The following is a 25,361-nucleotide window of genomic DNA, read 5'->3' as shown; positions in this document are numbered from 1 at the left end:
TGATCACTACATATATTACTGTGGGCAAGAATCCCTTAGAAGAAATAGAGAAGGCCTCATAGTCAACAGAAAGGTGAGAAAAGCAGTACTAGGGTACAATCTCAAAAATGACAGAATGATATCTGTTTGAATCCAAGGCAAACCTTCACCATCACAGTAATACAAGTCTATGCTCCAACCACTGATGCCAAAGAGGACAAAGCTGATCAATTCTATGAACACCAACAACACCTTCTAGAAATAATACCAAGAAAAAAAAAAAGATTTCACATTCATCATAGGGGACTGGAATGCTAAAGCAGGAAATCAAAACATAATTGGAATAACAAGAAAGTTTGATCTTAGAGTACAAAATGATGCAGGGCAGAGACTAATAGAGTTTTGTCTTGATAACTCACTGATCATGGTAAACGCTCTTTTTCAACAAGGCAAAAGGTGACTCTACACATGGACATCTCCAGACAGTCAATATCAAAATCAGATTTATTATATACTTTGCAGCCAAAGGTGGAGAAGCAAAGTTAAAACAAGACCTGGAGTTAACTGTGGCTCAAATAATGAGCTTCTTATTGAAAAATTCAGATTTAAGAAAGTAGAGAAAACCATAATTTTGTCTAGATATGACCTAAATAATGTCCCTTATGGATAGAAGTAGAAGTGATGACTAGATTCAAGGGATTAGACTTAGTAGGTAGAGTGCCTGAAGATCTATGGACAGAGGTTTGAAATACTATACAGGAAGCAGCAATAAAAAAAAAATCCCAAAGAAAAAGAAGAGCAAGAAAGAAAAATGGCTGTCTGATGCAGCTTTACAAATAGCTAAGGGAAGAAGGAAAGCAAAAGGTAAAGGAGAAAAGGAAAGCTATACCCAACTGAATGCAGAATTCCAGAGAACAACAAGGCAAGATAAGGTTTTCTTAAAAATTAAACAATAGAATGGGAAAGATACCAAGGGAACATTTCTTGCAAAAATGGGCCTGATAAAAGATAAAAATGGTAGGGATTTAGCAGAAGCAAAAGAGACTGAGAAGAGGTGGCAAGAATATACAGATGTATACAAGCAAGTTCTTAACATCATTAATAATTATGATGGTGTGGTTACTGATCAAGAGCCAGACATGCTGCAGAATGAAGTCAAGTGGGCCTTAGGAAGCATTGATACTGATAAGACTAGTGGAGGTGATGCAATTCCAGCTAAGCTATTTAAAATCCTAAAAGATGATGCTGTAAAGTGTTGTACTCAATATCTAACAAATTTGAAAAACTCGACAGTGGACGTTGGATTGGAAAAGATCACTTTATGTCCCAATCCTAAAGAAGGGGAATGCCAACAAATGTTCAAATTACCAAACACTTATGTTGATTTTACACATTGGCAACATTATGTTTAAGATTCTGCAAGCTAGGCTTCAGCAGTATATGAACCAAGAATTACCAGAAGTGTAGGCTGTTTTTGAAGAGGCACAGGAATTAGAGACCAAGTTGCCACATTCACTGGATTATGGAGAAAACAAGGGAGTTCCAGAAAAAAAAATCTACTTCTGTTTCATTGACTACACTAAAGCTTCTGACCATGTGAATCTCAACAAAATGTGTCCAGTCCTCAAAGAGGTGGGAGTGCCAGATCATCTTACGTGACTCCTGAGGAACCTATATGTGACTCAAGAAGCAAGAAGTAGAACCGAACATGTAACAATTGAATTGGTTTAAGATCAGAAAGGAGTATGACAAGGCTGTATATTTAACTTATATGCAGGGTGCATCATATGAAATGCCTGGCTGGATGAAGCAAAAGTTAGCATTAGGGTTGCCTGGAGAAATATCAGCAATTTCAGATAGGCAGATGGTATGATGCTGATGGCAGGAAGTGAAGAAGAATTAAGAAGCCTATTGATGAGGGTTAAAGAGGAAAGTGTAAAAATTGACTCAAAGCTTAACATCAAAAAAACTAAGATCATGGCAATTGGTCCCATCACTTCCTGGCAAACAGAGGTAGAAGAAATGGAAGCAGTGTCAGATTTTGTATTCTTGCGCTCAAAGATCACTGTAGACAGCGACTGAAGCCATGAAATTAAAAGATGTTTGCTCCTTGGAAGGAAAACTATAGCAAATCTGGATAGCATACTAAAAAGCAGAGACGTCACCTTGCTGACAAAGGTTTACATAGTCAAAGCTATGGTGTTTCCAATAGAAATGTATGGCTGCGAGAATTGGATTTTAAGGAAAGCTGAGTGCCACAGAATCAATGTTTTTGAATTGTTGTGCTGGAGAAGACTTTTGAGAGTCCCTTGGACAACAAGGATATCAAAATAGTCAATACTTAGAGAAATTAATTCAGACTGTTTATTGGAAGGTCAAATACTGAAGCTGAAGTTTAAATACTTTGGCCACATAATGAGAAGACAGGATTCATTGGGAAAGACCCTGATGTTGGGAAAGATTGAAAGCAAAAGGGGAAGGAGATGACAGAGGACAAGATGGATAGACAGTGTCATGGAGGCAACAAACATGAAGTTGGACAGACTTTGGGAGATGGTGGAGGACAGAAGTGCCTGGCGTGCTCTGATTCATGGAGTCACGAAGAGTCAGACATGAATGAACAACAACCACTCTTGGTTTAGTATAGAATTGGCCTGAATGGGGTGAACTTTGCTCCTTTGGTCTGTAAGCAATTTGAGGTCAGGGAGAGTTTCATTTTTTATTCTAAATCCCTGGCTCCTAGCACAGTGCCTCATAGGTGCTTAACAAATGCTGATTGACTGATTCTTATGTAACATTTTCTATTTGCCCTCTAGGGTGACTGAGGTATTTAGCCCATGAACAACTTTATAGCAACTCTCCCTCTTTTTTTTTTTTTTTGGTTAGGCAATGGGGTTAAGTGACTTACCCAGGGTCACACAGCTAGTAAGTGTCTGAGGTTGGATTTGAACTCAGGTCCTCCTGACTCCTAGGCTACAGCTCTATCCACTGTGCCACCTAGCTGCCCAAGGTTAGGCTTAATTTTTTTTTTAATTTGCTTGGCAATGGAGTTAAGTGACTTGCCCAGGGTCACACAGCTAGTAAGTATTATGTGTCTAAGGCTGGATTTGAACTCAGGTCCTCCTGAATCCAAGGCCGGTGCTCTATCCACTGCGCCACCTAGCTGCCCTAACAACTTTATATCTAACAAGAATCCATCAGAGTTTTCTGAGTGACATGCCCTCATGTACTTTAAGTAGGGCTTTTTGAGAAGAAGGGAAGGATAAAGAAGGGGACTAAGATGAGTAGTTAAGAAGGAAACATCCAATTTAAGTTCTGAAAGGAAACTTCCTTTGATAACTAAGCAATTATCTCATCTCTGGCTTCTAATCTTTGCCCTGGCTCAAGATCAGAAATAGAATCTCTCTCTCTCTTTCATACTCATATCCACCTACAGCTAGAGGGGACTTTGGAGATTATTGAATACAATACCCTTATTTTACTGATAAAGACATTCAATATCATATTGCTAGTCAGTGCTAGAACTGGGATAACTGGTGTCTCCTGACATCTAGTTCAGCTCTGTTCATTATGCCACTATATTTTCCAAACCAAATCTTCCTTCAGCAATTCACTGCCAATGTGACTATTCAGTAGAGCCTACAATATGTTTACAAATGGAAAAGTGGTTTTGACTGCTGATGGCTTTTTTATATTCACGCATTCATGCTTGTACACAAACACCTGTATGCCCTAAACTTCCGGGGTCTAGGTTTAACAAAATGGTACAATGGAATAGGTAATCCTATCACAAATAGCAAACTCTTCAAAAATATAAAGCCAAGCTTGGTTTACATTTCAACACTATGTAATTTTAAAGGAAGTGGCATTAAATTTACTGTGACCTCACTGAAAGAAAACAAGACCATCTCCTCCTAGATACTTATCATTCACCTGCAACTGAATTCAGTATCCAGAAGCATAATCCTTGGAAATCACATGACTATCTATCCCTCACTAAATCACTACTCCCCACAAGTCACAAACCACAACAGGTTTTTTTTTTCATGTTTGCCAGCATTTTACCCAAGTGTTAGCCTAGGTGTGACTGACTATAAACAAATTAAGGTTAAGAGGCTTCACAAATGAATTATCATAAGTAGCTAGAGCTAATAATTGTATTAGATAAGACTAGTACAATGTAATGTATTTAAGCATTAATCCTGAGTGCTAAAATTTTTGTTATTGCCTAATTTCTTTTTATTTTCTTTTTTCTTTTTGGTGAGGCAATTAGGGTTAAGTGACTTGCTCAGGGTCACACAGCTAGTAAGTGTGAAGTGTCTGAGGCTGGATTTGAAGTCAGGTCCTCCTGACTCCAAGGCCAGAGCTCTATCCATTGTGCCACCCAGCTGCCCCTATTGCCTAATTTCTTATGCATTTTGTAATAGCCTGGATACCAGGCCAGTTATATGTTCTTCTTATTCAGAGCTCTTTAAACCCTCACAAAAAATCTGATAGTGATTTGACCAAAGAGACATGACATAGCTAGTAAGTAGAAGATCTGGGATTTGGACCTAGGCCCCCACCAATTTAAAATCTAGTGATCCTTCAAGGACATTATACTTCAGCCTCAGGTAGTATAGAAAAAGGATGTCTTACCTGAATATCAAGGTGAACCTTTTCCATCTCAACACCTCGGAATTTTGCTCTGACTTCGAAGTTACCCACTTCTTCAGTAGGTATGATGTCAAACATAACATTCTTAAACCTTGAAAGAAAAGCATTCATAACATATGGCATCATAGATATAGCCACAAACCCAAATGTCATGAGACAATATGAATACCACTTGTTGCACTGTGCTATAAGTGAATTGTATGCTTGCATAGGCTAACACACAGGTGCAGCAAATGATGGTAGCACTGAGAGCCTAAGTCCTGAAGAGAGAGAGGTGGGTGTTTGTGTCTAATGGGAGCCATCTCTAGATTTGCAGTTTCATGTGCAATCATCTGTTTTTATTATACTATGTTTCAGAAATGCTTGTTTTATTCCATAAAATAAAAATAAAATAAATGTGGGGGAAAAAAAGAGAGAGAAAGAGAAATATGTGGGGAATAAATTGTGGCAGTCCTTCTGGGGCAAGATGAAGCAGATGAAGAACCAACAGGCAGAGACAGGCAGAGATGGGCAGAGTAAGTTAAGTATGGAGATTGCCACATGGAAAGGCAAAGCAGCAGAGTGATCCACTTCTTCAAGGAGACAGTGAGTAGACTCATGTAACCTAAGCGGAGACTCTGTGCAGGGAAGTGAAGTCAACCAATGAACACCAAAGAGTGCAGCACCTACATTACACAAGGGCCTCAGGGAGATTCAAAGATGATTAAGACATAGTCCTTGTTTCTAATCTAGTTGGGGAGATAAGACATACAAATAAAATGCTAACCAACCATTCGAAGCATAAGATGTAAGAAGTGCCAACTGAAGGTCACTGAAAGCAAAGAACACAGGAAATTAGAAGAGGGCCACTTCTAGGAGAAGAGGATGCTCAGAAGTGAGATTTGAGCTGGGCCTTGAAGGACCGAGTGGGATTTAGACCAGCAGGGAGGAGGGAGAGAAAGAGAGACAACAAGGACAATGGAATAGAGATGAGAAAACCCAGGCATGCTAAGTGTTAGTTCAGTTTAGCAGCAGTAGATGATTTTGCAAGGTGAGTAGGTAGAGATAAGAGGCTAAAAATTTAGGCTGGGTTCAGATAGTGAAAGCCACTGAATGCTAGGCTAAGAAATGTGGATTATACCCTAGCAGGCAATGAGGAGTCATGGACTCATAACATTTCTCCTCAAAGGCAGCAGATGCTTTTAAGGGGCCTTTATGGAAGCAGTGAAGGGGTAACTGGCTGCCCTGCAGGGGTACAGTAATACTCACTGATTGGTCTGAAGGTCTTCAATCTCCAGCAGGACGCCCTTATCATGGAGCTTGGCTGCGGTGTACTTCACTGGTTTTGCCTTCTTGTATCTACTTTCTTCTTCTTTTCCAGATAATTTAATTGACCTCCTTGTGTTTCTGATAAGAGAGAAAGACTTTCATCACTCTATCAAAAAGATTTTTCTAATGGCAGGCTAATCTGAAATATATAATGTATTAAATGCATTTATTTCCTGCCTTTGCTGCATTCAAAATACATTTCCCCCCAATACAATGGAAAAATTTTCAACACAATAACATTTAAAAAAAATTGATTATCAACCAACATGAACATTTCAGTTTGCTGAGAATAAGAAAGAAGATTGTATGTGGAACCATGAACTTCTGTCCTGCATGTAGTATTTTAAAATAACGTATGAAATTTAATACAGTAGCAACAAAATTATCTTATTTGCATTCTCATTCTGAACTGTTTTGTTTTCTTCTGTGTATTTTAAAATATTTTAATTGATATTCTTTTTTCTTTTATACTTGGCATCTCTGCCACTATCCTCTATAGTCTAGACTGAGGAAGCTAGAGATGGTGCTGTGGATAGAAAAAAGACTTGACTTGTAATCAGAAGACCCGAGTTCAAATTTGGCCTCAGTCACTACTTGTGTGATTCTAGGCAAATCCTTTAACCTTTGCCTCAGTTTCCTCACTTGTAAAGCAGGGATAATAATAGCCCCTATCCCACAGGATTGTTATGAAGACCAAGTGAGCTAACATATGTAAAGCTTTTTGTAAGCCAAATGCTAGCTATTTATTATCATTATTATTATTGTTATTAAGCACATGTTAATATTACTACACTACTATCAATAAGCCTGCAATTTATATATTAACAGAAAAAATGAACTTTTTGTTAAAAGCTCCTCGACTCATGAATTTTTAGAAATGATTCTTCTGCAGTAGCTTAATGGGGTATTTAGAGTCAGGAATATCCCTCTTCCTGAGTTCAAATCCAGCCTTAGATGCTTACTAGCTGTGTCACCCTGGGCAAGTCACTTAACCTTGTTTGCCTCAGTTTCCTCATGTGTAAAATAAGCTGGAGAAGGAAATGGCAAACTATTCCAGTATCTTTGCCAAGAAAACTCCAAATGGGGTCATGAAGAGTCAGACACAACTGAAATGACTGAACAACAAAAATTGATACATGAATGTGTTTTACAAGGAATGCTATGACATCTAGTAGCTGTATCTCTTGATAACAAAAGTATGAAGTACACAATTCTGACAGTAATCTTTTACTCAGTGAATATAGAAATCCTATATTCTTATAACCTCTCCATGAATTAGTACTCAAATTAGTACAAGTGGGTAGGAACTTATAAAGCTTATATATAAAACATATATAAACCTTATAAAGCTGATACAGAAAATAACATTTCAAAATCTACTTGTGACAGAATAGGTGATGTTGGTTTACTTTTTTAAATACTCAGTTTACTTGCAACCCAAACCAAACAGATTCAAACCACAGGCATCTCTGGTTCTCCTCATGAATGTAAGAAAGGTTTCGTGAGACAGATGATATGAACTTACTTTCTTGTTAAGTTGTCTAAACAAGTCTTTATGTAGGTGTCATAATAATTACTTTGATCTTCAAAAAATGCTGACTTGGAATTAAGTGCATTCAGGGTCTGCTGGAGTTTCACCAACTCAGCTCTCCGATTTTGACGGTACAGTCTTTGATTCAGGATATCCTGAGGATAAATATGAGTCCATTACATAGGATTAATGCAGAAACATCACTTTGAAACTTGTTTTAAAGCACTCATAATTTGGGATTGAAATACAGTTTCATCAGCTAATTTCTCTTATTTAAACTCTGTGTGTGTGAAATCTGCAGTTTTCTACAGAAAGTCATTATTTCCATTTCTCACCTGCAAAAAAAATTATAAACCATTTTTGATCTCATATAAGAATAGGAAGTTGTTAATTATAAGACACTTGCTAAGGTTAATTTCATCGTAGGATAACCAGTGGCAAGAATTTTAGAATAATTTCATAAATGACTTACGACAAAAATTATTTTTATGAACCCAGTTGCTTACAAGGAAGGACTCTTTGACAGGGAATACATAATTTCTCCAGACTCTTGAACATTCATTACATTTTGTATAAATGCATTTGGACTGATGGGTGGGGTCCACTGATGATCATTTTATTCACTTAACGAAATAAGAACAATTTTATTTTTTGATCTGATAAAACTCCTTTCCCTAAGAGATTTCACAGGAACAGTACCCATGGTATCTCAATGCCAATTAAGGCTTTAAATTGGGACTTCAAAACAAGTCCTGGAGTATGAAAAAGGCTACAGTCTATAACTGATGTGCACTTGTGACTTCTAGAAACCCATCTTCATTCCTTGCAATCTAATGGACAGGATTTGGATGTATTTTGCTTTAAAAAATACTGGTTACCCTTGGCTGCTTCCCCTAGGCACATGGCATCTCTAACTCAAAGAGAAGCAATTCCTCCAGGCTAAATATTGACTTAGGAAACTACAAATTAACATTATCTATGTTACATAGTATTTTTATTTTGTTAATCATTTTCCAATTATGTTTTAATCTAGTTCAGAAGTGTTGTAGTGGCTTGCAGGTAAACACCAATTCGGCTAGACCAATTTTTAAGTCCTCCCATAGAAACTTCTAAATTTAGTTGAAGGCACTCTTCTACCACCTTAAATGAGGCTCCTTCATAACAGAGATCCAGTTAGGGTAAAAGCCTTATGGTAAGTATTAAGAAAAAAAACTGTTTCACCTCATCCCCCTAAAAAAACTCCTTGTTACCTCTCCATGGTAAAGAGGGCCCCCCAACAAGTCATCCCTGGAGCTCAAAGGGAGCAAATCTATAGCCAGAAACACCCAGAGATTTCCACAACAAAATGAAGCTAAGCGTATTTTTTTTCCCTTTATGTGAGAAGCTGTGATTTCTGACCTGTCGACTAACTCATTTTACCTTCTTGGTTGCAGGTAAATTTACAAGGGATGGGGGGAGAATGAAAGGATGAAAGTGCTTCCTTATATAATGTATACTTTCTCTTATCTCTGACATACAGACCACATAGTCACTTCCTATGTTGTTTTTTTCTTTAGTCCCACAATAGTTTGAGACTTTTTGTCAGCAAGATTTGCAAGAGAACTTGCAGAAACTAGCTAGCAGTTCAATTGTAAACTGTTTATGATTGCATTTAGGCCAAAGAATCAGACAAAGATATATTCACGTAATAGAAGTTCATGTAACATTAGCATTTTGATGTCATGTTTAAAGAGCACCTTAAGCATCATGATAACTTTAAAAATCTATAAAGTACTCTTGCCAAAACTCATAGGTGTTTTTTAATGGAGGTGGCTGGTAGCTTTTCAATAAATTTATAGAACATTTATTTTCTCCTAATTTTGGGGAGGGCATCTATAGTTTTGTATATGCTGGCTGGTATCAATATCTGTGTCAAATTGCTATGGATTTTAAGCTTCTATGGAAATCATGGGGTGTGTCTTATATAACTCGGTATCCTTACATTGCAATTAGCCCCAAAACATGCACATACTAGGCTCTCAACCAATTTTTGTTGAATAAATAAGAAAGAATATCATTGCCAAAAACCTTAGCAATCTCATTGACAACTTCTTGGTATTTATTTTCTGATGATACAAGTCCATTCTGTTCCAGTATCCGAAGATTCCTTTGAATTTTCCTCTTCTTCTGTTCCAAAGGTAGCTGGCTATCCTCAAGCATGGACTGGTTGTTTTTCATTTCTTCAGGGGTCTTGGAATCCAAAATTGCCCTATTCTCCATCTCTACGGAATGTTTAAGTTCCTGGGAAACATAAAGATTTTTGTTTTTTCACCCCCTGTTTTATCCCTTTCACAAAAATGTAAATATGAGACTGGGGGCAGGGGGTATGAGGCAGAGACAGAGAGAGAGAGAGAGAGAGAGAGAGAGAGAGAGAGAGAGAGAGAGAGAGAGAGAGAGAGAGCAAGCAATAGAGACAGAGATAGACATAGAAAGAGAGACAGGGAGAATAACAGAGAGAGACAGACAGAGACAGAGGAAGGGTGATATAGAGGGAGGTAGGGAAAGAAGGAAGGGAGGAAGAAAGGGAGGAAAGAAGAAAGGAAAGAAGGAAGGAAGAAAGGGAGAAAATAAAGAAGAAAGGAAGGGAGGAAATGAAAAATGAAAAGTGAGCAACAGGCATTTAAATTAGTAAGGACCATGCCAGAAAAATCTAAAAAGTGCTCCTTTTGACAGAAAAAAAAAACCAAACCCAGGAGAATAAATCTACTCAATTGAAGTAGGCCTTTACAAAGAAATAATTTTATGTCTTTAAATATCTGTGTGTTTCATATAAAATGTAGATGCATATCAGCAAAGCCTCTTTTTATCAAGATCAGTCAGAAAAAGTGTTAAATGGCTTCTCCCACTACCAAAGCCAAAACTATTTTTATTTGGATATGTTCTTACTCTCTCAAACACATAGTCTTTTCCAGAAATGACATTAGTTGAAACTGAAATAAAATTTGAAAGGCAGTGTGGCTTTATAGAAAATGGGCTCGCTTTAGAGTAGAAAGAAGTGGGTTCAAATCTCAGCTCTGTACCACACTCTGTGTGCCCCTATCACCTCTTTGGATCTCGATTTCTTTATATATAAAATGACAATGTTGGAAAAGATAATGTCTGTGATTCCTTTGAGCTCTGAATCTATGGTTGTTGGGTGAAATATGATTATGGCAGCCCTACGAAGAGAACGCCAAAATAAAGGCTGAAATCCAGCACATGTTGGTGTTTTCTCAGGATTATTATTGGTGGATATAGAGATTCACAGGCCAGTCATGAGTTATCTTTGTGAAAGAAAAGATTTCTGTAGACTCAAATCCTGATAATATCATGGACAAAAGCTGATAAATCTAGAGAGTTTGAGATTTCTAAAAAAAAACCAAAAAGAATGATGATAAATATTTCCTGTTATTTGAATGAGCAAAGTCTTTAATAAAGCTAAGACAGCTGTTGTGCCTCCTCACTGAACTATACCCTACAATGAATTATGGGTGTTACTGGTGGGTTATATTTAATTAACTGATTGTAGATCATTATTAGGTGTACAGTTGACTAGACACCATGATATAAGCAAAACTATTTGCTAGTTTGCCAGCAAACATTTAGGTTGGAAACAACAAAACAGTAAATAAGAGTAACAAAATTGCACAATAAAAGATAAAAACCTCACACTAAAATAATGCAGCTTTCCACCCACAACATATTTTGTTTATGTGGTTTAAGGAGCAGCCAATTAACTCAGAAATTTTGGCTTCTTTACAACAAAAATCCTTACAAAAAGTTTTACTTTGGTGAGTAGGCAAGAGTTAGGGAAGGCTCAGGGAAACTGGGAACAACTCTGCTCAACATAAGAAAGTGAATAGCTTCTATTGAATTTCAGTAATTTTTATCATCACATTATTCCTTACAGCTAAAACAATTTGTGGACATTTTAAACTACAATTTGGATGAAAGTATAAACTTTATCAAGAACAACCAAAACATTCCAAGCTGTTGATAAAAAATTCCATACAGAATGGGACTGTATTTCCATTTAAAATAAATAATATACTCTGGACTCAGTGGTCTTAGAAACTGACTCTCAAATCAACAGAAGAGATTTTGGTTTTATGGAATGAACCTTCAGTTATCAAATGTGCAACATAAGGAAAACTTTGCTTCATTGGGATGCTGCTAACCAGAAATATTAACCAGCATGTGACCAAATCCACAGCTAATGCTCAAAATAATGAATCTAAGGCACTCCGAGTAGATTCAGTATAACTCTGAGACTTTGTTTCTGTGATTGTGTTCAAATTATTTGAAAGGTGCTAGTTGACATGTAGTATGTAGAGCAACCCTCAGCTGACAGGATCATTGATTCAGAACTGGAAAGGACCTTAGTGATCAGCTGACCAAAGTATGACCTTAGACAAGTCACATAACCTGCCTCAGTTTCCTCATCTGCAAAATGAGGATAATCATGACACCTACTCTGAGGGTTGCTGCAAGGCTCAAATGAGATACTATTTATAAAGTACCTTGCAAACCTTAAAATAACAACTAAATGTTAGCTGCTATTATTACGGCTATTCTTCTTCTTATTATTACCGCCATCATGATAGATAAGAGCACACGGCACAGTGCAATCTCCAAAAAACCTCCCAAGCATTTTGTGTGACTGTAAATTCCCTGATATTTTATTGACCACTATCCACACATCCAAAGAACAGTACCTGTTCTGGAGTTGCTGGTGTCTGTAGGATTTCTGCTAGCGAGGTGCCTGTTTGCGTTCGGATTACATCGAGGACCAGCCTTTTGGTCCTTTGTGAAGCGAGAGAAAAAAGTAAAAGTTAGACCAGAGCAACATGGCCCTGCTGTATCTGTCAGGGTCGGTGGGCTTTTTCTGAGACACTTTAGAAACCCATACTCACATGAGACCTCAAAGATAATTTTACTCGTTCTTGTAGAAATTCAATGCATTCTGTTTTAACGCTCCTTAAAGTTTGAGAAAGCTGGCCTGTCCAAGTTTGTCTTTTATAATCCCCTGTGCAATTGAGATTTGATTGTGCTTAAGCAGTGTATTATAAGATATAATATCTATGCTTTTTCTTTGTTTTTGTTTTTGATTTCTTTTGTGTGTGGGCATAAGGAGTAAGTACTGTTACCTAGTTATTGTGCAGAGATATGAGGAGCATTGAGTTTCCTTTTTATGATCTTTAAAAAGAAAGTTATCACCTTCTTTTAGGAGCTAGCTCAACTATAGGCATGAAACACACACACATATATGAGTGTATATGGATGTGTCTGTCTGTTTGTCTATCTATAGTGCATAGCAACTGAGCTGGAAAGGACTTTAGTGGTCAGATGACCAAAGTGTAAGCCTGGGCATATATACACATACATGTATGTATGTATGTATGTATGTATGTATATGTATATATAGATGTATATACATATTTTGTATTATTTATATCTATACTATATATCCATATTTGTACATACATGTATGTGTGTTGTTCAATAATTTCATTTGTGTCCAACTCTTCATGACCCCATTTGGGGTTTTCTTGATAAAGAAACTGGAGTGGTTTGCCATTTCTTTCTCCAACTCATTTTACTGATGGGGAACTGAGGCAAACTGGGTTAAATGACTTGCCCAGGGTCATACAGCTAGTAAGTGTCTGAGGTCAGATTTGAACTCATGAAGAGGAGTCTTCTTGACTGTAGGCCCAGCATTTTATTCACTGTGCCACTTAGTTGCACATGTATGTAAGTATGTGTATGTGTATACACACACACACACACACACACACACACACCTACATAGATAGATCTATTTCTAGATTCCCTGTAATGAGAAAAATCATAGCTTTAGGATTCAGACTTGTAGGCCAATGCTGGCTGAGCAGGTACTAGAATTACTTGTAGAATGGAAGCTTCAATAAATGAGTGTATGTGGTATCAGAAGTAGGGCCAGTCAAAGAACCAATGTGTCAAGCTGAGCAGGACGAGACAGACCTTTGTCAATCTATAACCAAGTTAAATCAACAAGCATTTATTTAATACCTATTATGTGCCAGAGCTGATATTTTTTCAGGTTTTAAGGAAAGAAAAACAAAAGAAAATAAGAGGAAATGTATTGCTATATGTATACTGGCTTCCAAATTCCAGTCAAGAGTCAAATTAAGATTACCAAAGATTTGTTGAAGGATCTAGAGAAATGATCTCAAAACTCTTTTGATCATACAACCCTACCAGTGCAAAAAATAAAATAAAATCTAAGCATGCATTTAATGTGGCGTATATATGTGTATATACATATATAATTTTACACATGACATAAGTTAATTTATAATTTACATTATGCACTGTTGTATTAATGTAGTGTTCAATATAAAATGTACATAAGAGAAATTTAAGGAGGATTACAGATGAAATAAACAGTATTCAAACGTAATTTTAATCTTATGAATGGTACAAAAACCTTCTTTCCTCATTAAAATTAATATTTTTATTAAGAATGATATAATGGAATATATGAAATTATTTTTTAAATCCCAGGGTATGCCCTGTAGGATAGGGCAGATTTATAATTAATAATTGTCAGTTATTAATTCATTTGATGAATTAGTAATTAATTTGATCAATGTATCTAGACAAACAGATTTCTTAAAAAAATTTTTTTAAAAGATAGACACCACATAGCAAGGATAAGTATGCTGGGCTGGGAGAGAGGTAGGGTAGGCAAAAATTTTCCAGTGGCACCTACCCATCTGTTGATGTGAGTACCTGTATCATAGAGAGGTAATTGTACTTCTGGGTCAATATACAGTACAGAGCAGGGTTGGAATCGGGGTGTAAGCGGACGAGGACCAAGAAGGGAGATTAGGCTATAATAGTAGAAAGTAGGTTGGTTAAGCAGCAGATGAGCCTTACGATTGGCTATTGCAAGGAGGGGAGGCTTGTGGTCTATCTTCCTGCCCTACAATTGGTTGATCACACTAATTGTTATTGAAGTCATAATCATAGCCCTTTTGTTGGCATGCCCTCGCTCCCTCTTGAGATCACTATACTAGAAGAACTTAGAAAGTCAACTAAATAATCAGCTCCCAAGGTATTTTCTGAGCATTCATGGAGTAAGTGTGGACCTTAGTGGCTAACCTATACTGTGTGGCCTGGAAGACTGAGAAGCTTCCATTTTTGGCCCAATGCTACCTCTATGAAGTTGTGTCTGCTATGTGGTGCTTCAGAATTTTTCTTTTCAAGTTGTGTTAAGTAAACAGAGAGTGCTATGAGCAGGCAGCACAACAGACAGTTTTGTAATTTCAGTTATTTTGTATTTCCGTCCAAAATCTGTGATTTTATCAGTGTAGAGAACTTTTGGCGTGGAAAATCCCTTCACCAAGATGGAAAGGCAACTCATCTGTAACTCATCTTAGATAAGTTACTAGGCCACTTAGAAGTAAAATGATTTGCCTAGGGTCACACAGCTACATATCAGAAACAGAACTTGAAACCAGGTCTTTCTAACTCTAGAACTGATTCATCATAAATGTATATGTATAAACATGGGGGCATCTATGTAAGTTTCCCCCCCAATTATCTGGATTCCTTCTATTCTTGGCTTCATAGGTTTTATTTATACAAGAAAATTTCAATTTAAAATAATAAAAATTATCCATTTAACACTTGTACAGAAGCATTACATGAACAGAAATTCAAATTCTATTAAAAAGTGGTAATCATCAAAACAATCTGGCACTGGCTAAGAAACAGAGTAGTGGATCAGTGGAACAGATCAGGTACACAATACATAGCAGCAAGTGTGCACATTAATCTAGTGTTGGATAAACCCAAACATCCAAGCTTTTGGGGCAAGAACTCATCATCTGACAAAAATTGTTGGGAAAACTGGAAAGCAGTTTGGCAGAAACTAGCTATAGACCACCATCTCACATTGCATATCAAAATAAGGTCAAAATAGGTAAATGATATAGACGTGAAGGGTGATATCATAAGTAAATTAGGGGAGCACGGAAAAAGTTACCTGTCAGACCTATGGATAATAGAAAAATTTCTGAACAAAGAAAAGATAGAGAAGATCATGGGAAGTGAAATGGATAATTTTTTATTATAAAATTAAAAGTTTTTGCACCACAAAACCAATGGAGCCAAAATTATAAAGAAATCAGGAAACTGGTAAAAGCATTTTACAGCAAAATTCTCTGATAAAGACTTCATTTCTCAAATACGTAGCAAACTGAGCCAAATTTATACAAGTAAGAGTCATTCCCCAATTGGTAAATGGTCAAAGGATCGATATGAAGAGGCAATTTTCAGAAGAAGAAATCAAAGCTATCAAGAGTCACGTGAAAAAATGCTCTAAATCACTACTGGTTAGAGAAATGCTAATTAAAACAACTCTACCACCTTACTCCTAAAAGATTAGCTAACATGACAAAAATGACAAATTCTTGAGGCAATGTGGAAAACCAGGGATACTAATGCACTGCTAGTAGAGTTGTGAACTAGTCCAACTTTTCTGGAGAACAATCTGAAACTATGCCCAAAGGGTCATGAAACTCTGCACCCTTTGACTCACTATTAAGTCTATACTCCAAAGATCTCAAAGAAAAGGGAAAAGGACCCATATGTACAAACATATTTCTAACAGCTCTTTTTGTGGTGGCAAAGAACTGGAAATTGAGGGGATTCCCATCAACTGGGTAACAGATGAACAAGTTGTGGTATATGATTGTGATGGAATACTATTGCATAAGAAATGATGAGCAGGATAGTTTCAGAAAAACCTAGAAGACTTATATGAACTGATTCAAAGTGAAATGAGAAGAACCTGGAGAACATTGTACACAGTAAAAGCAGTACTATAATGATGATCAATTGTGAAAGACTTAGCCAGTCAGATCAAGACAATTCCAAAGAACCTAGGATGAAAAATGCTATCAGAGCAGAGCCAGAACTGATGAATTGAGTGTAGACTGGAGCATATTTTTTTCACTTTATTTTTCTTGCTTTCCCCCATCCCCAATATGGCTGACATGGAAATAGGTTTTGTATGACTTCTCATGTATAATTGATATCGTGTTACTTGGCTTCTTAATGGGTGGAGGGACTGGAGGGAAGGAGAGGATTTGGAACTCAAAATTTCAAGTGATGAATGTCCCCCCCCCAATAAAGGATTTTCCCCTTTAATGAGAGGGGGGCAAAAAAAGAAAGAAAAGCTGTTCAGCCTTAGCTAGTTAAGAGCCAGGAAACTCCCTGTGGCAGCTCTTTCCTCCCAGGGTCCTGTAAAATCATCTGGTGTGTCATCGAGATGTGTGCTGCACACTGTCAGTTGGTAATCCCTACTTAATCAGGGATTAAATGCACTAGCAAAAGAAATGAGGAATTTTTAGCATAAAGGACAAACAAGTACTGATTGTCATCAGTATATTCCAAGCACAGGGCTCACTTTAAGCCATATGGGAACACTATTACTGGAAATGGATTCCCTTACTACTAAAGAAGTTTCCTAAATAGAGTTTCCTTTTGATTCCTTAAACTAAAAATGGATTTATTCTTATGACGACGCTTTCATAGTTTCTCCTTGCTGTTGCCTTAAGCTTTAATCCTTTCAAATGTGTTCACATAGACACACGTGCAATTATATCGCCATATGATTAATTCCTTTACAAATGACAGCAGAAGTGCCCAATCTGCATAAAAACAAATACAAATCTGTTTAAAATAGAACATCCAAAAAAATTTTTAAAAATAGAATGTCCATTTATCATAAAGGTTTATCATACTTAGAAGAACATAGGCAATTATGATAGCAATAAGCTTACATCATAAGCTCAACATTTAAAGAAACTACTTTTATTTCTGAGAACTGTGAGAAATCATATAAGAGGTCAAATTTGATTTTTAAAATTTCAAGTTGTAAATCAAGTCTGAATACCAAGAAACATGAAAAATTTAGTGCTTTTTTTTTTTCCAGGAGAGAATGACCTCATCTCTTACCAACATCCTAAAATATAGGAGAGACTGGGAAAATGTCTGGGAATGTTTAGTACGTAATCCACTAAGAGACAAATGTAGGCAAAGATCTAATCACAACCATGTGGGAGACTGCCTGGATTTCTGTGGAAGCTAATTTTTAGATATCCATTTAGAATGTTTCTTCCTTCTCCAGTTTATACCTTAAAGTTAAGAAATAGATTCAGATTATGATTTTTCCAAATTAAAAAAAAAAAAAGAAAGGCAGCTCCAGTTTAATAAACATTTATTAGCAGGCCAGATAACTGTCCTAGGCATAGGGGCATTGGAGAGAATACAAATGCCACCCAGTCTCTATAGTCAAGTCTTCTAGTAAAAGACACAGAACTAATTAAGTATGTACTTCAAAGGATCCATGATGTCATCATTGTAGGCAATGGTATAGGGATCGTGAGGATGGTGGTAGTCCCAAACAGGAAAAGACCTGACATTAATAGTTTTTTAAGAAGTTAGATGATTTGAATTTAGGTCTTAACTCCAAGTCTAGCAAACTATCCATTGTACTGTTGTTTTTATAACCCATCCACATCTTTTCATCTTGTACTATTCTTGTCTATGTTTTTCCATAAATCCTTGATGGGGGCTCACCCAGAATGCCAGGGGCTTTTTTCCAGAGAGTCTGACATTGCTTTGGACATCAATGGAACGTGTAGGCTGTATTTTGACTATTTCCTCATCCCTAGTCTTTCTGTCTCCATTTCTTTTTTTTCTCTTCATACACCATTCCCAGTGACCTACTTTATATGACTTGTTCCATTCATATCATCTTCATTTCCAAATACATTCCTTCTTCTCTACCCAAAGAACTCTCTCTTAAAACAAGGAACAAAAGAGGGGTGTGGAGAAGAGAAGCAATTCAACAAAGCTAACCAACATGCTAACTGACTCTAATGTACATGCAATGCTCCACACCCATTTTTTGTTGTTCTTATTCAGTTATATCTGACTCTTAGTGATCCCATTTGAGGTTTTCTTGGCAAAGATACTGGAGTGGTTTGCCATTTCCTTCTCTGGCTCATTTTACAGATGAGGAAACTGAGGCAACCAGGGTTAAGTAACCTGCACAGGGTCACACAGCTAGCAGGTGTCTGAGGGTAGATTTGAATTCAGGTCTTCCTGACTCTAAGCCCAGCCCTCTACCCTCTGCATCAGCTAGTCACCACACCCATAGCTTCTTTCATTCTGAAAAGAACAGGAGGAAAGTACACTCTCTCCTTTTGACTTGTCCCATGAATTTCTTTACTGGAAACATGTTGTAGCCTAGTCATGATCACACATTGACCTTAGGGTGACCTGCAACTTAGACTCTTTGAAGCAATGATTTTGGTTGTTCTTTGGTGATTGGTCTGCATGGAGATATCGATTTAGAAATAATTACCACATCAGTAGCAAACTGGTTCCTGTACATTCAAATTTAATCAATTTCATTTTTAAAAAATGATATTGTAAGGCTCAAAGCTATATAGTATCACTGGCAGAATACTAGGGTTAAATAGATGAATCTTTGGGGGTCATTCAAAGCCCCATACAACTTCCTGTCTACCCTCTTCTTCCTATTTATTTCTGGGTCTGGTTGTTTATCAACATCAAACTACATAAGAAGATCTGGAAAACTGGCAATCTTTTTTGATTCACTTTCCAAGTGTGGATAATTAGGGCAAAGGGATTATGGATCTCATTCAGGATATTTTGCAGTATTCCAGGATCTGATGCTACCAACACAGTCTTATCAGCAAACACAAACATCTGGAGGATGTCTTCATCGAGAGAGAATCAATCCCTCTTTCATTTAGATTCTATGTGGGACATCTTCTAGGACCATTACAAACGCCTTTGTCAAGCATGTATCTTCCCTTGTTTCTGAATCATTTAAGATTAATAATCAGAAGGTTAGAGCTTTCAAAGAATCTCATGATCTTAACATATAGCTAGGAGACACCTGGTTGAAGGAGAGCTTTTAAGGTTCTCTTTTGCTCTATTGAAACCAAGGCCTGTATTCGGCATCTTTCAGTCAACTGGGTGACTATAAAGATGTAGGCTACGATCTTCTGTAGACTTGTGAAAGCCTGCCTATTTTCTTCTTGTAACTTCATCAAAGATGTCTTGCTACATATGAAGAATATTCTCTTGAAGATAATTGAAAGTTGGCATAAGCATTGGCAGTTATTGATATTTTCTTGATCCATGATTTGTTTTCCCCAAGCACTCCATAACCTTTTCTCTTTCAGATTGAAAGTTGATTCCTCAGTACCCTCAAAATCACATCATTTTGAGCATATTAGAAGATTTCTGCATATATGTGGTCTAGTTTTTACAGTTGCCTCTCCAAGTTACATTTTCAGTAGTACCATTTCTACTTCTTTATACGTCACTGAGGGGTTTGAAGAGATGTAAGAGTCCAAGTGTGGTGGCTCCACTGTCAATAATGGAGAAAGATATTTGTTACAGAAATCTTTTACACATTATTTCCATTTTTTATTTATTGATTATATCCTCCTTCTGATTTTTTCCCCTAAATCACCTTTGGGATGGATTTGTTTAGGTGAGTTTTCTCACCAAGCTTTTTGTGAACTTATTTTTTTAACCTCTATTGATTCTGTTTTAGAAGACAATGATATTCCATAACCTTCCAATGTCTTCTTCTGTAAGATTTTACAAACAAGTCTATATTCTAAAAATGGTTTTGTTTGTACCAGCAATTCTTTTCCATTTAGCACAGAAATCACATTTTTTGCTAGCTGAGATGGTTTCTGGGCTTCATTGATTTCTACTCACTGCCAGTGTCTGTTCTTATATCCATAACCAATGCGGGTGAAGGGGAGAAACACTTATTCATATAGTTCAGGTTAGATTTGCCTCAGTTGAACACTATCTTTTCATTTTTGTTTTCTTCTATTTTGGTTACTCTTTGGTGACTGGTCTGTATGGAGGCAGTCGATTCAGAAATGATCCCCATCAGTAGAAGTTGTTCCCTATACATTCAAGTTTAATTAATTTCATTTTTAAAATGTTATTATTTGCTCCTGCCCATTTCTAGGATCTTTTGAATCTCTCTTCTTAAAGTATACAAGATACAGAGATGTAAAGCTTCTATAAGCCTTTAGCCTTTTTTGGCTTCTTGATCTGGAGCTAAATTTTTCAACTTTTTTTTTTTGCTATCCTTACTTAAACCTACCAGTGCACTCAAGTCATAAAGTAGATGCCTATTTAATTTGGAGGGTCTTATTGAGTTCTTTATAGAATTCTTCTACCTCCTCGACTTCTGCAAGAAATGCTGGTATATAAGACAACAATATTTTAATAGGCTTCTTTGATTTATGTTCAATATGAGCAATGTAATCAGAGATGGTCAAGGTCTCCCATGAAATTACATTTTCTTGTTGCCTTTGGACACGTTAGGACTAACTCTTGCCAGCCCATTTAACACTCAAAGGAAAATTTGTAAGACATCTCTCCATTTAGGTGCAATTTCTTCTGGTTTCATTTATAGTGAGAACAGCAAGATTCATACAATCATGTCCTTTCAGCCGTTTAGCCCTTCAATCGACAAGGATCTTACATTTAGGGTACCAACAATCAGCTTAAGTGATTTCTTAGCACACTCTTCCACCATCACTGTAGGACTAGAAAAGGGATGCATAGAATTAAAGACCATGTTAGTATTTTTTCTTTCAGAGATTACAGTGTCTAAAGAATTCATTACCAGCTGGCCATCTAGCTGCCTTTCCCAGTTATGTTTTCAGTAGGACCATTTCTACTTCTTTATACATCACTGAGAGGCTGAAGGAATGTAAGAGTCTAAGTACGGCGGCTCCACTGTTACTGAAAAAGTCATGGTATATGAATGCAATGGAATACTATTGCTCTATAAGAAATGATGAGCAGATAGATTTCAGAAAAACCTGGAAAGAGCTACATGAACTGATGCTAAGTGAAGTAAGCAGAACCAGGAGAACAGCAACTTGTACAATGATCTAAGACAACTCCAAAAGACTCATGATGGAAAATGCTATCCACATCCAGAGAAAGAACTATGGAGTCTGAATGCAGATTGAAGTATGCTATTTTCACTTTTTTCCCCCTTTTTATGGTTTTCTCTTTTGTTCTGATTCTTCTTTCATGACATGACTAACGTGGAAATATGTATAACATGATTGTACATGCATAACCTATATCATATTGCTTGCTATCTTGGGGGGAGGAGAGAGAGAGAAAAATTTGGAATTCAAAATCTTATAAAAATGAATGTTGAAAACTACCTTTCCATCTAATTGAAAAAATTAAAAAAACTATTAAGTAGCGGGAAAAGACTAGAGGAAAGTATATTTTCTTATTTCTTCTTTGGGGCTATGTTTGGCATGACATTTTATCAAATGATTTTTGAATGCTGACTTTGGGTAAGGCACTGTAGTGGGGACAAAGATAATGCCATTCTTGCCCTGATGGGAGTTTATAATATAGGTAGGGTGCTTGAGACGTACACAAATAAGAAAGGGACATATGGATTACATGATAATACAATTAAATGGATTCAGTGCTGCATGAATTGATTGTGTCAAAAAATAGAGACTAATAGCTTGATGTTAACTTGGCAGGAGGTCTCTGGTAGAATGCTCCAGGGATACATCCTTGGCCATGGACTGCTTAACATTTTCACCAATAACTTCAATAAAGGAATAGATGACATACTGGATGACAGAGTCAGGCTTCAAAAAAGATCTTGGCTGAATGGACTGAATCTAGTAAGGTGAAATTCATTATGGAAAAATGTAAAGTCTGATAGGTTAAAAAACCTGACTTTATCATTCAACTAAAACTGTTCTCTAAAAAGTGAACAATGAGTTCTTAATTGACAAATCTCTGATGACCTTTTCTCATTCTCTTCCTTTTTGACCATTCTGTAGCATGTGATGCTTTTGACTTCCCTCTCCTCCCTGGATATTCCTTCCTCTATGTGTTTTTCTGACACTTCTCTCTGACTGCTCCTCAATCTCCTCTGATGGAAGAACAGCATCCTCAGTATCATCACCATTTCTTTCTTCCTTTCCTTTGGTCACCTGAGAAAGAGATATTTGTACTCCTTCTTAAGGACAATTTCTACTTGAGCCTCTGATCCTTTCTTTCCTATCCATAGTCTCTAAGGGCCCTGGCTCCAGCAGTCAGACCCTTTCTTATACCTCCAATCTCTCTCTCTTTCCATGAAACTGTATTTGGATGTCCCTAATTCTTAAAAAAAAAAAAAGAAAATAAAAGAAAAAGGAAAATAAAGCCTTCCTATGACTCCATTTCTCTCCTCCTCTTCACAGTTTAGCTTTGGGGAAAACAGCACAGTAACTTTACTTCTATTTCCTCACCACTAAGTCTCTCTCAACCCCTCGTAATCCAGTTCCAATGTTTACCACTCTACTGAAATTGCTCTCTGAAATGCCATAAAAGCTTTCTAATTTCCATGTATAATGTGGCCTTTCCCCTGTCCTCATCCTCCTTAATTTCACTGCCTCTTTTTACGTTGCTGGCCAGACTCCTTTACCTGTCGTTCAAGGCCTTCTGCTCAATGTAGGACCACCTGACCTGTTGAGGTTTTTTTTTTCCCATATAATCCCATTCCACACACTCTAAATAGTCAGCCATGTTATGCTGGATTTTCATGCTTCTGCATTTGTTCAGATTGTCTTCTATGCCTGGAATGCTCTCCTACTCCCATCTTTGTCCATTAACCCCTACCTCCCATGTACTTTATGTCCTCCATGAAGCCTTCTTTAATGCCCTCAGTAAATTAAGAACTTTCCCCTCCTCAGACCTCACACAGTATGGTTTATTTGTGCCATCAGACATTTTTTAGTACTTTGTACACAGTAGGCAGGTAATAAATGTCTGCTATTTTTACTTATCTCCTTTACTGGACTCTGCATTCCAAGAAGGCAGAAAACAGCAGTGCCTTGTGCACAGGAAGTGCTCAATCAGCACTTGTCAAATGGAGGTAACTTTGGAAATGTTTCGACATAGTCTGAAGCTTATATGTTACAATCATGGAGATATGAACATGGGCCTTCAGCCACTACATGAACGTACTCTGCCCAAGAAGACCCAAAAAAAAAAACCCATGGAACTCTGTCAGTTGGATATAAATCTGGACTGTGTGACAAGGGAAAATTGCTTAAGACATGATGACTTACTGGGAACATTCAGACAGCTCAGAATGACTCACAACCACAAACTCTTTTTGTTCTTTTCACTCAAATATGTGACAATTGTTCTCGAAAGGCTTGGACTAGCTGTTTGGGGGGGGCGGGAAGAGGGAGGGGTGGTGCTAAGCTGCTCGAGACCCTGGAGGTTGTATTGCTTGACAGTTTGGGAAGAGAGGAAGAGATTTTGAGATCAGGACAAGATGGTGGAATTTTCCGCTAGATTAGAGAAGCATTTTTAAACAAGGTCTTGGGAAGAGGGAGCTAAGTAGTCTGTAAGAAATAAAGAGCGTTAATAGGATATATTTTAAATAAATCTCATGTTACGTAAATTTAGAATTTAGTGATTATACTGGTCTAGTAATAAAGTGATGAATAATATAAAGATCATGCTCTGAAGAGAGTCCTCTGCCTAGGCCTCTGGGTCTACAAACCACTAAGGTCCAACCCAGCACATTATCTAGATTTAGGAGCCAGTGCTGCTGGCTTGGACTCCAGTTAAAATGTGGTTATTTTTTAAGTCTTTTAAGGTTTTAGGATGATTCATTAGGATGATTCATTTAGGATGATTAGAGTGATTTAGGATGTTACAGATTGGAAGTAATCAAAGATCATCTATCATAACTCCATTTCTCTATTCATATTTCAAAACAAAATGGGAACCAGAGATGTCAAGTTCTTTGCCCAAGGTCATAAAGCTGATCAGGTAGACCATTTCTGTATCTTAATTGGCCATCAAGGTAAGAAAGCTTGCTTTCTTTAGTGGTAGTAATGTGAGAGGAGAAAATGAAACCCAGAGAGGCAGAGTTTAAAGGATAGAGGGGACCAATGCTGTGATTCTGGATACTAGCTGGAAAACAAGCTCTTCTTCACTCAATGAGATTAGTTGGGCCCTTCTCCTGTGGGGATATCCTTGAGACACCAGATGTGAGTTGAGGATCTGGTCAGGGCATTAAGAGAAACATCTGATTGACCTATGGCCACTAAGATTAACTTTGGTCACTAAATGTGACCTGGGACAAACCTTTGTACTCTCTTTGCAGCTTCTGTTTCCTTATGTGTAAAATGAGGAGGTTTAACTGATAACGTCTAATTCCTTTCCAGCTCTACAATTCTGTTGCTACTGAATCAATACAAAAGTTAATGGCCCAGACTGGAATTCCCTATTCATCCAGTGACTACACAGAAAAGAAATGCAATCACAAGATCCTAGAATTTTAGAGTTTAAAGTAAACTTAGAGATTGTCACATCCAATTCCCTCATTTTCTAGAACTGAACACAAGAGAAGCTGAGTCAGTGGCTCAAGGGGCTATAAGCAGGATGAATTTCTTTTACATTTCAATTGGTGGCCACCAAACTGTTTTGTTGACTAAATCTTCCTCTGATAGTACATGCTACTATGCATGTACTATTATCAGTTATGGCATAATTAAGTGCTTTGTAATAATTTTCAAAGCACAACAAATAATTTTCATTTTTTGCTCCAGGATTTTTAGTGGCTGCTAAATTATGAAATATACCAGGGTCTCTGAAGAATTAAAAATTAGCCCCATTATTTTGGAGGTGAGATGCAGTGTGGTGTAATGCATAGAAAGCCTTCCTTGGAGTTAGGGAGAACTGGACAGGAGTCCTGCTTCTTATA

General features: G+C 37.1%; 1 protein-coding gene across 2 annotated transcripts in view; it reads right to left on the bottom strand.

Moving 5' to 3' along the window:
* Nucleotides 1–25,361, bottom strand: part of IQGAP2 (IQ motif containing GTPase activating protein 2) — a 391,728-nt gene that overhangs the window by 3,169 nt on the left and 363,198 nt on the right. For both annotated transcript variants that reach the window (XM_020998497.1, XM_020998498.1), the window contains exons 31-35: nt 12,208–12,295; nt 9,542–9,754; nt 7,469–7,629; nt 5,884–6,021; nt 4,618–4,726 (exon numbers count right to left, since the gene is read on the bottom strand). In XM_020998497.1, coding sequence (XP_020854156.1) covers nt 4,618–4,726; nt 5,884–6,021; nt 7,469–7,629; nt 9,542–9,754; nt 12,208–12,295 — 709 coding nt within the window. The remainder of the gene's footprint in view (nt 1–4,617; nt 4,727–5,883; nt 6,022–7,468; nt 7,630–9,541; nt 9,755–12,207; nt 12,296–25,361) is intronic.

The sequence above is a fragment of the Phascolarctos cinereus genome, unplaced genomic scaffold, assembly GCF_003287225.1.
Source record: "Phascolarctos cinereus isolate Bilbo 61053 unplaced genomic scaffold, phaCin_HiC Scaffold_4;HRSCAF=312, whole genome shotgun sequence".
NCBI classification, from domain to species: domain Eukaryota; kingdom Metazoa; phylum Chordata; class Mammalia; order Diprotodontia; family Phascolarctidae; genus Phascolarctos; species Phascolarctos cinereus.
This window is presented reverse-complemented; position numbering and strand designations above follow the sequence as displayed.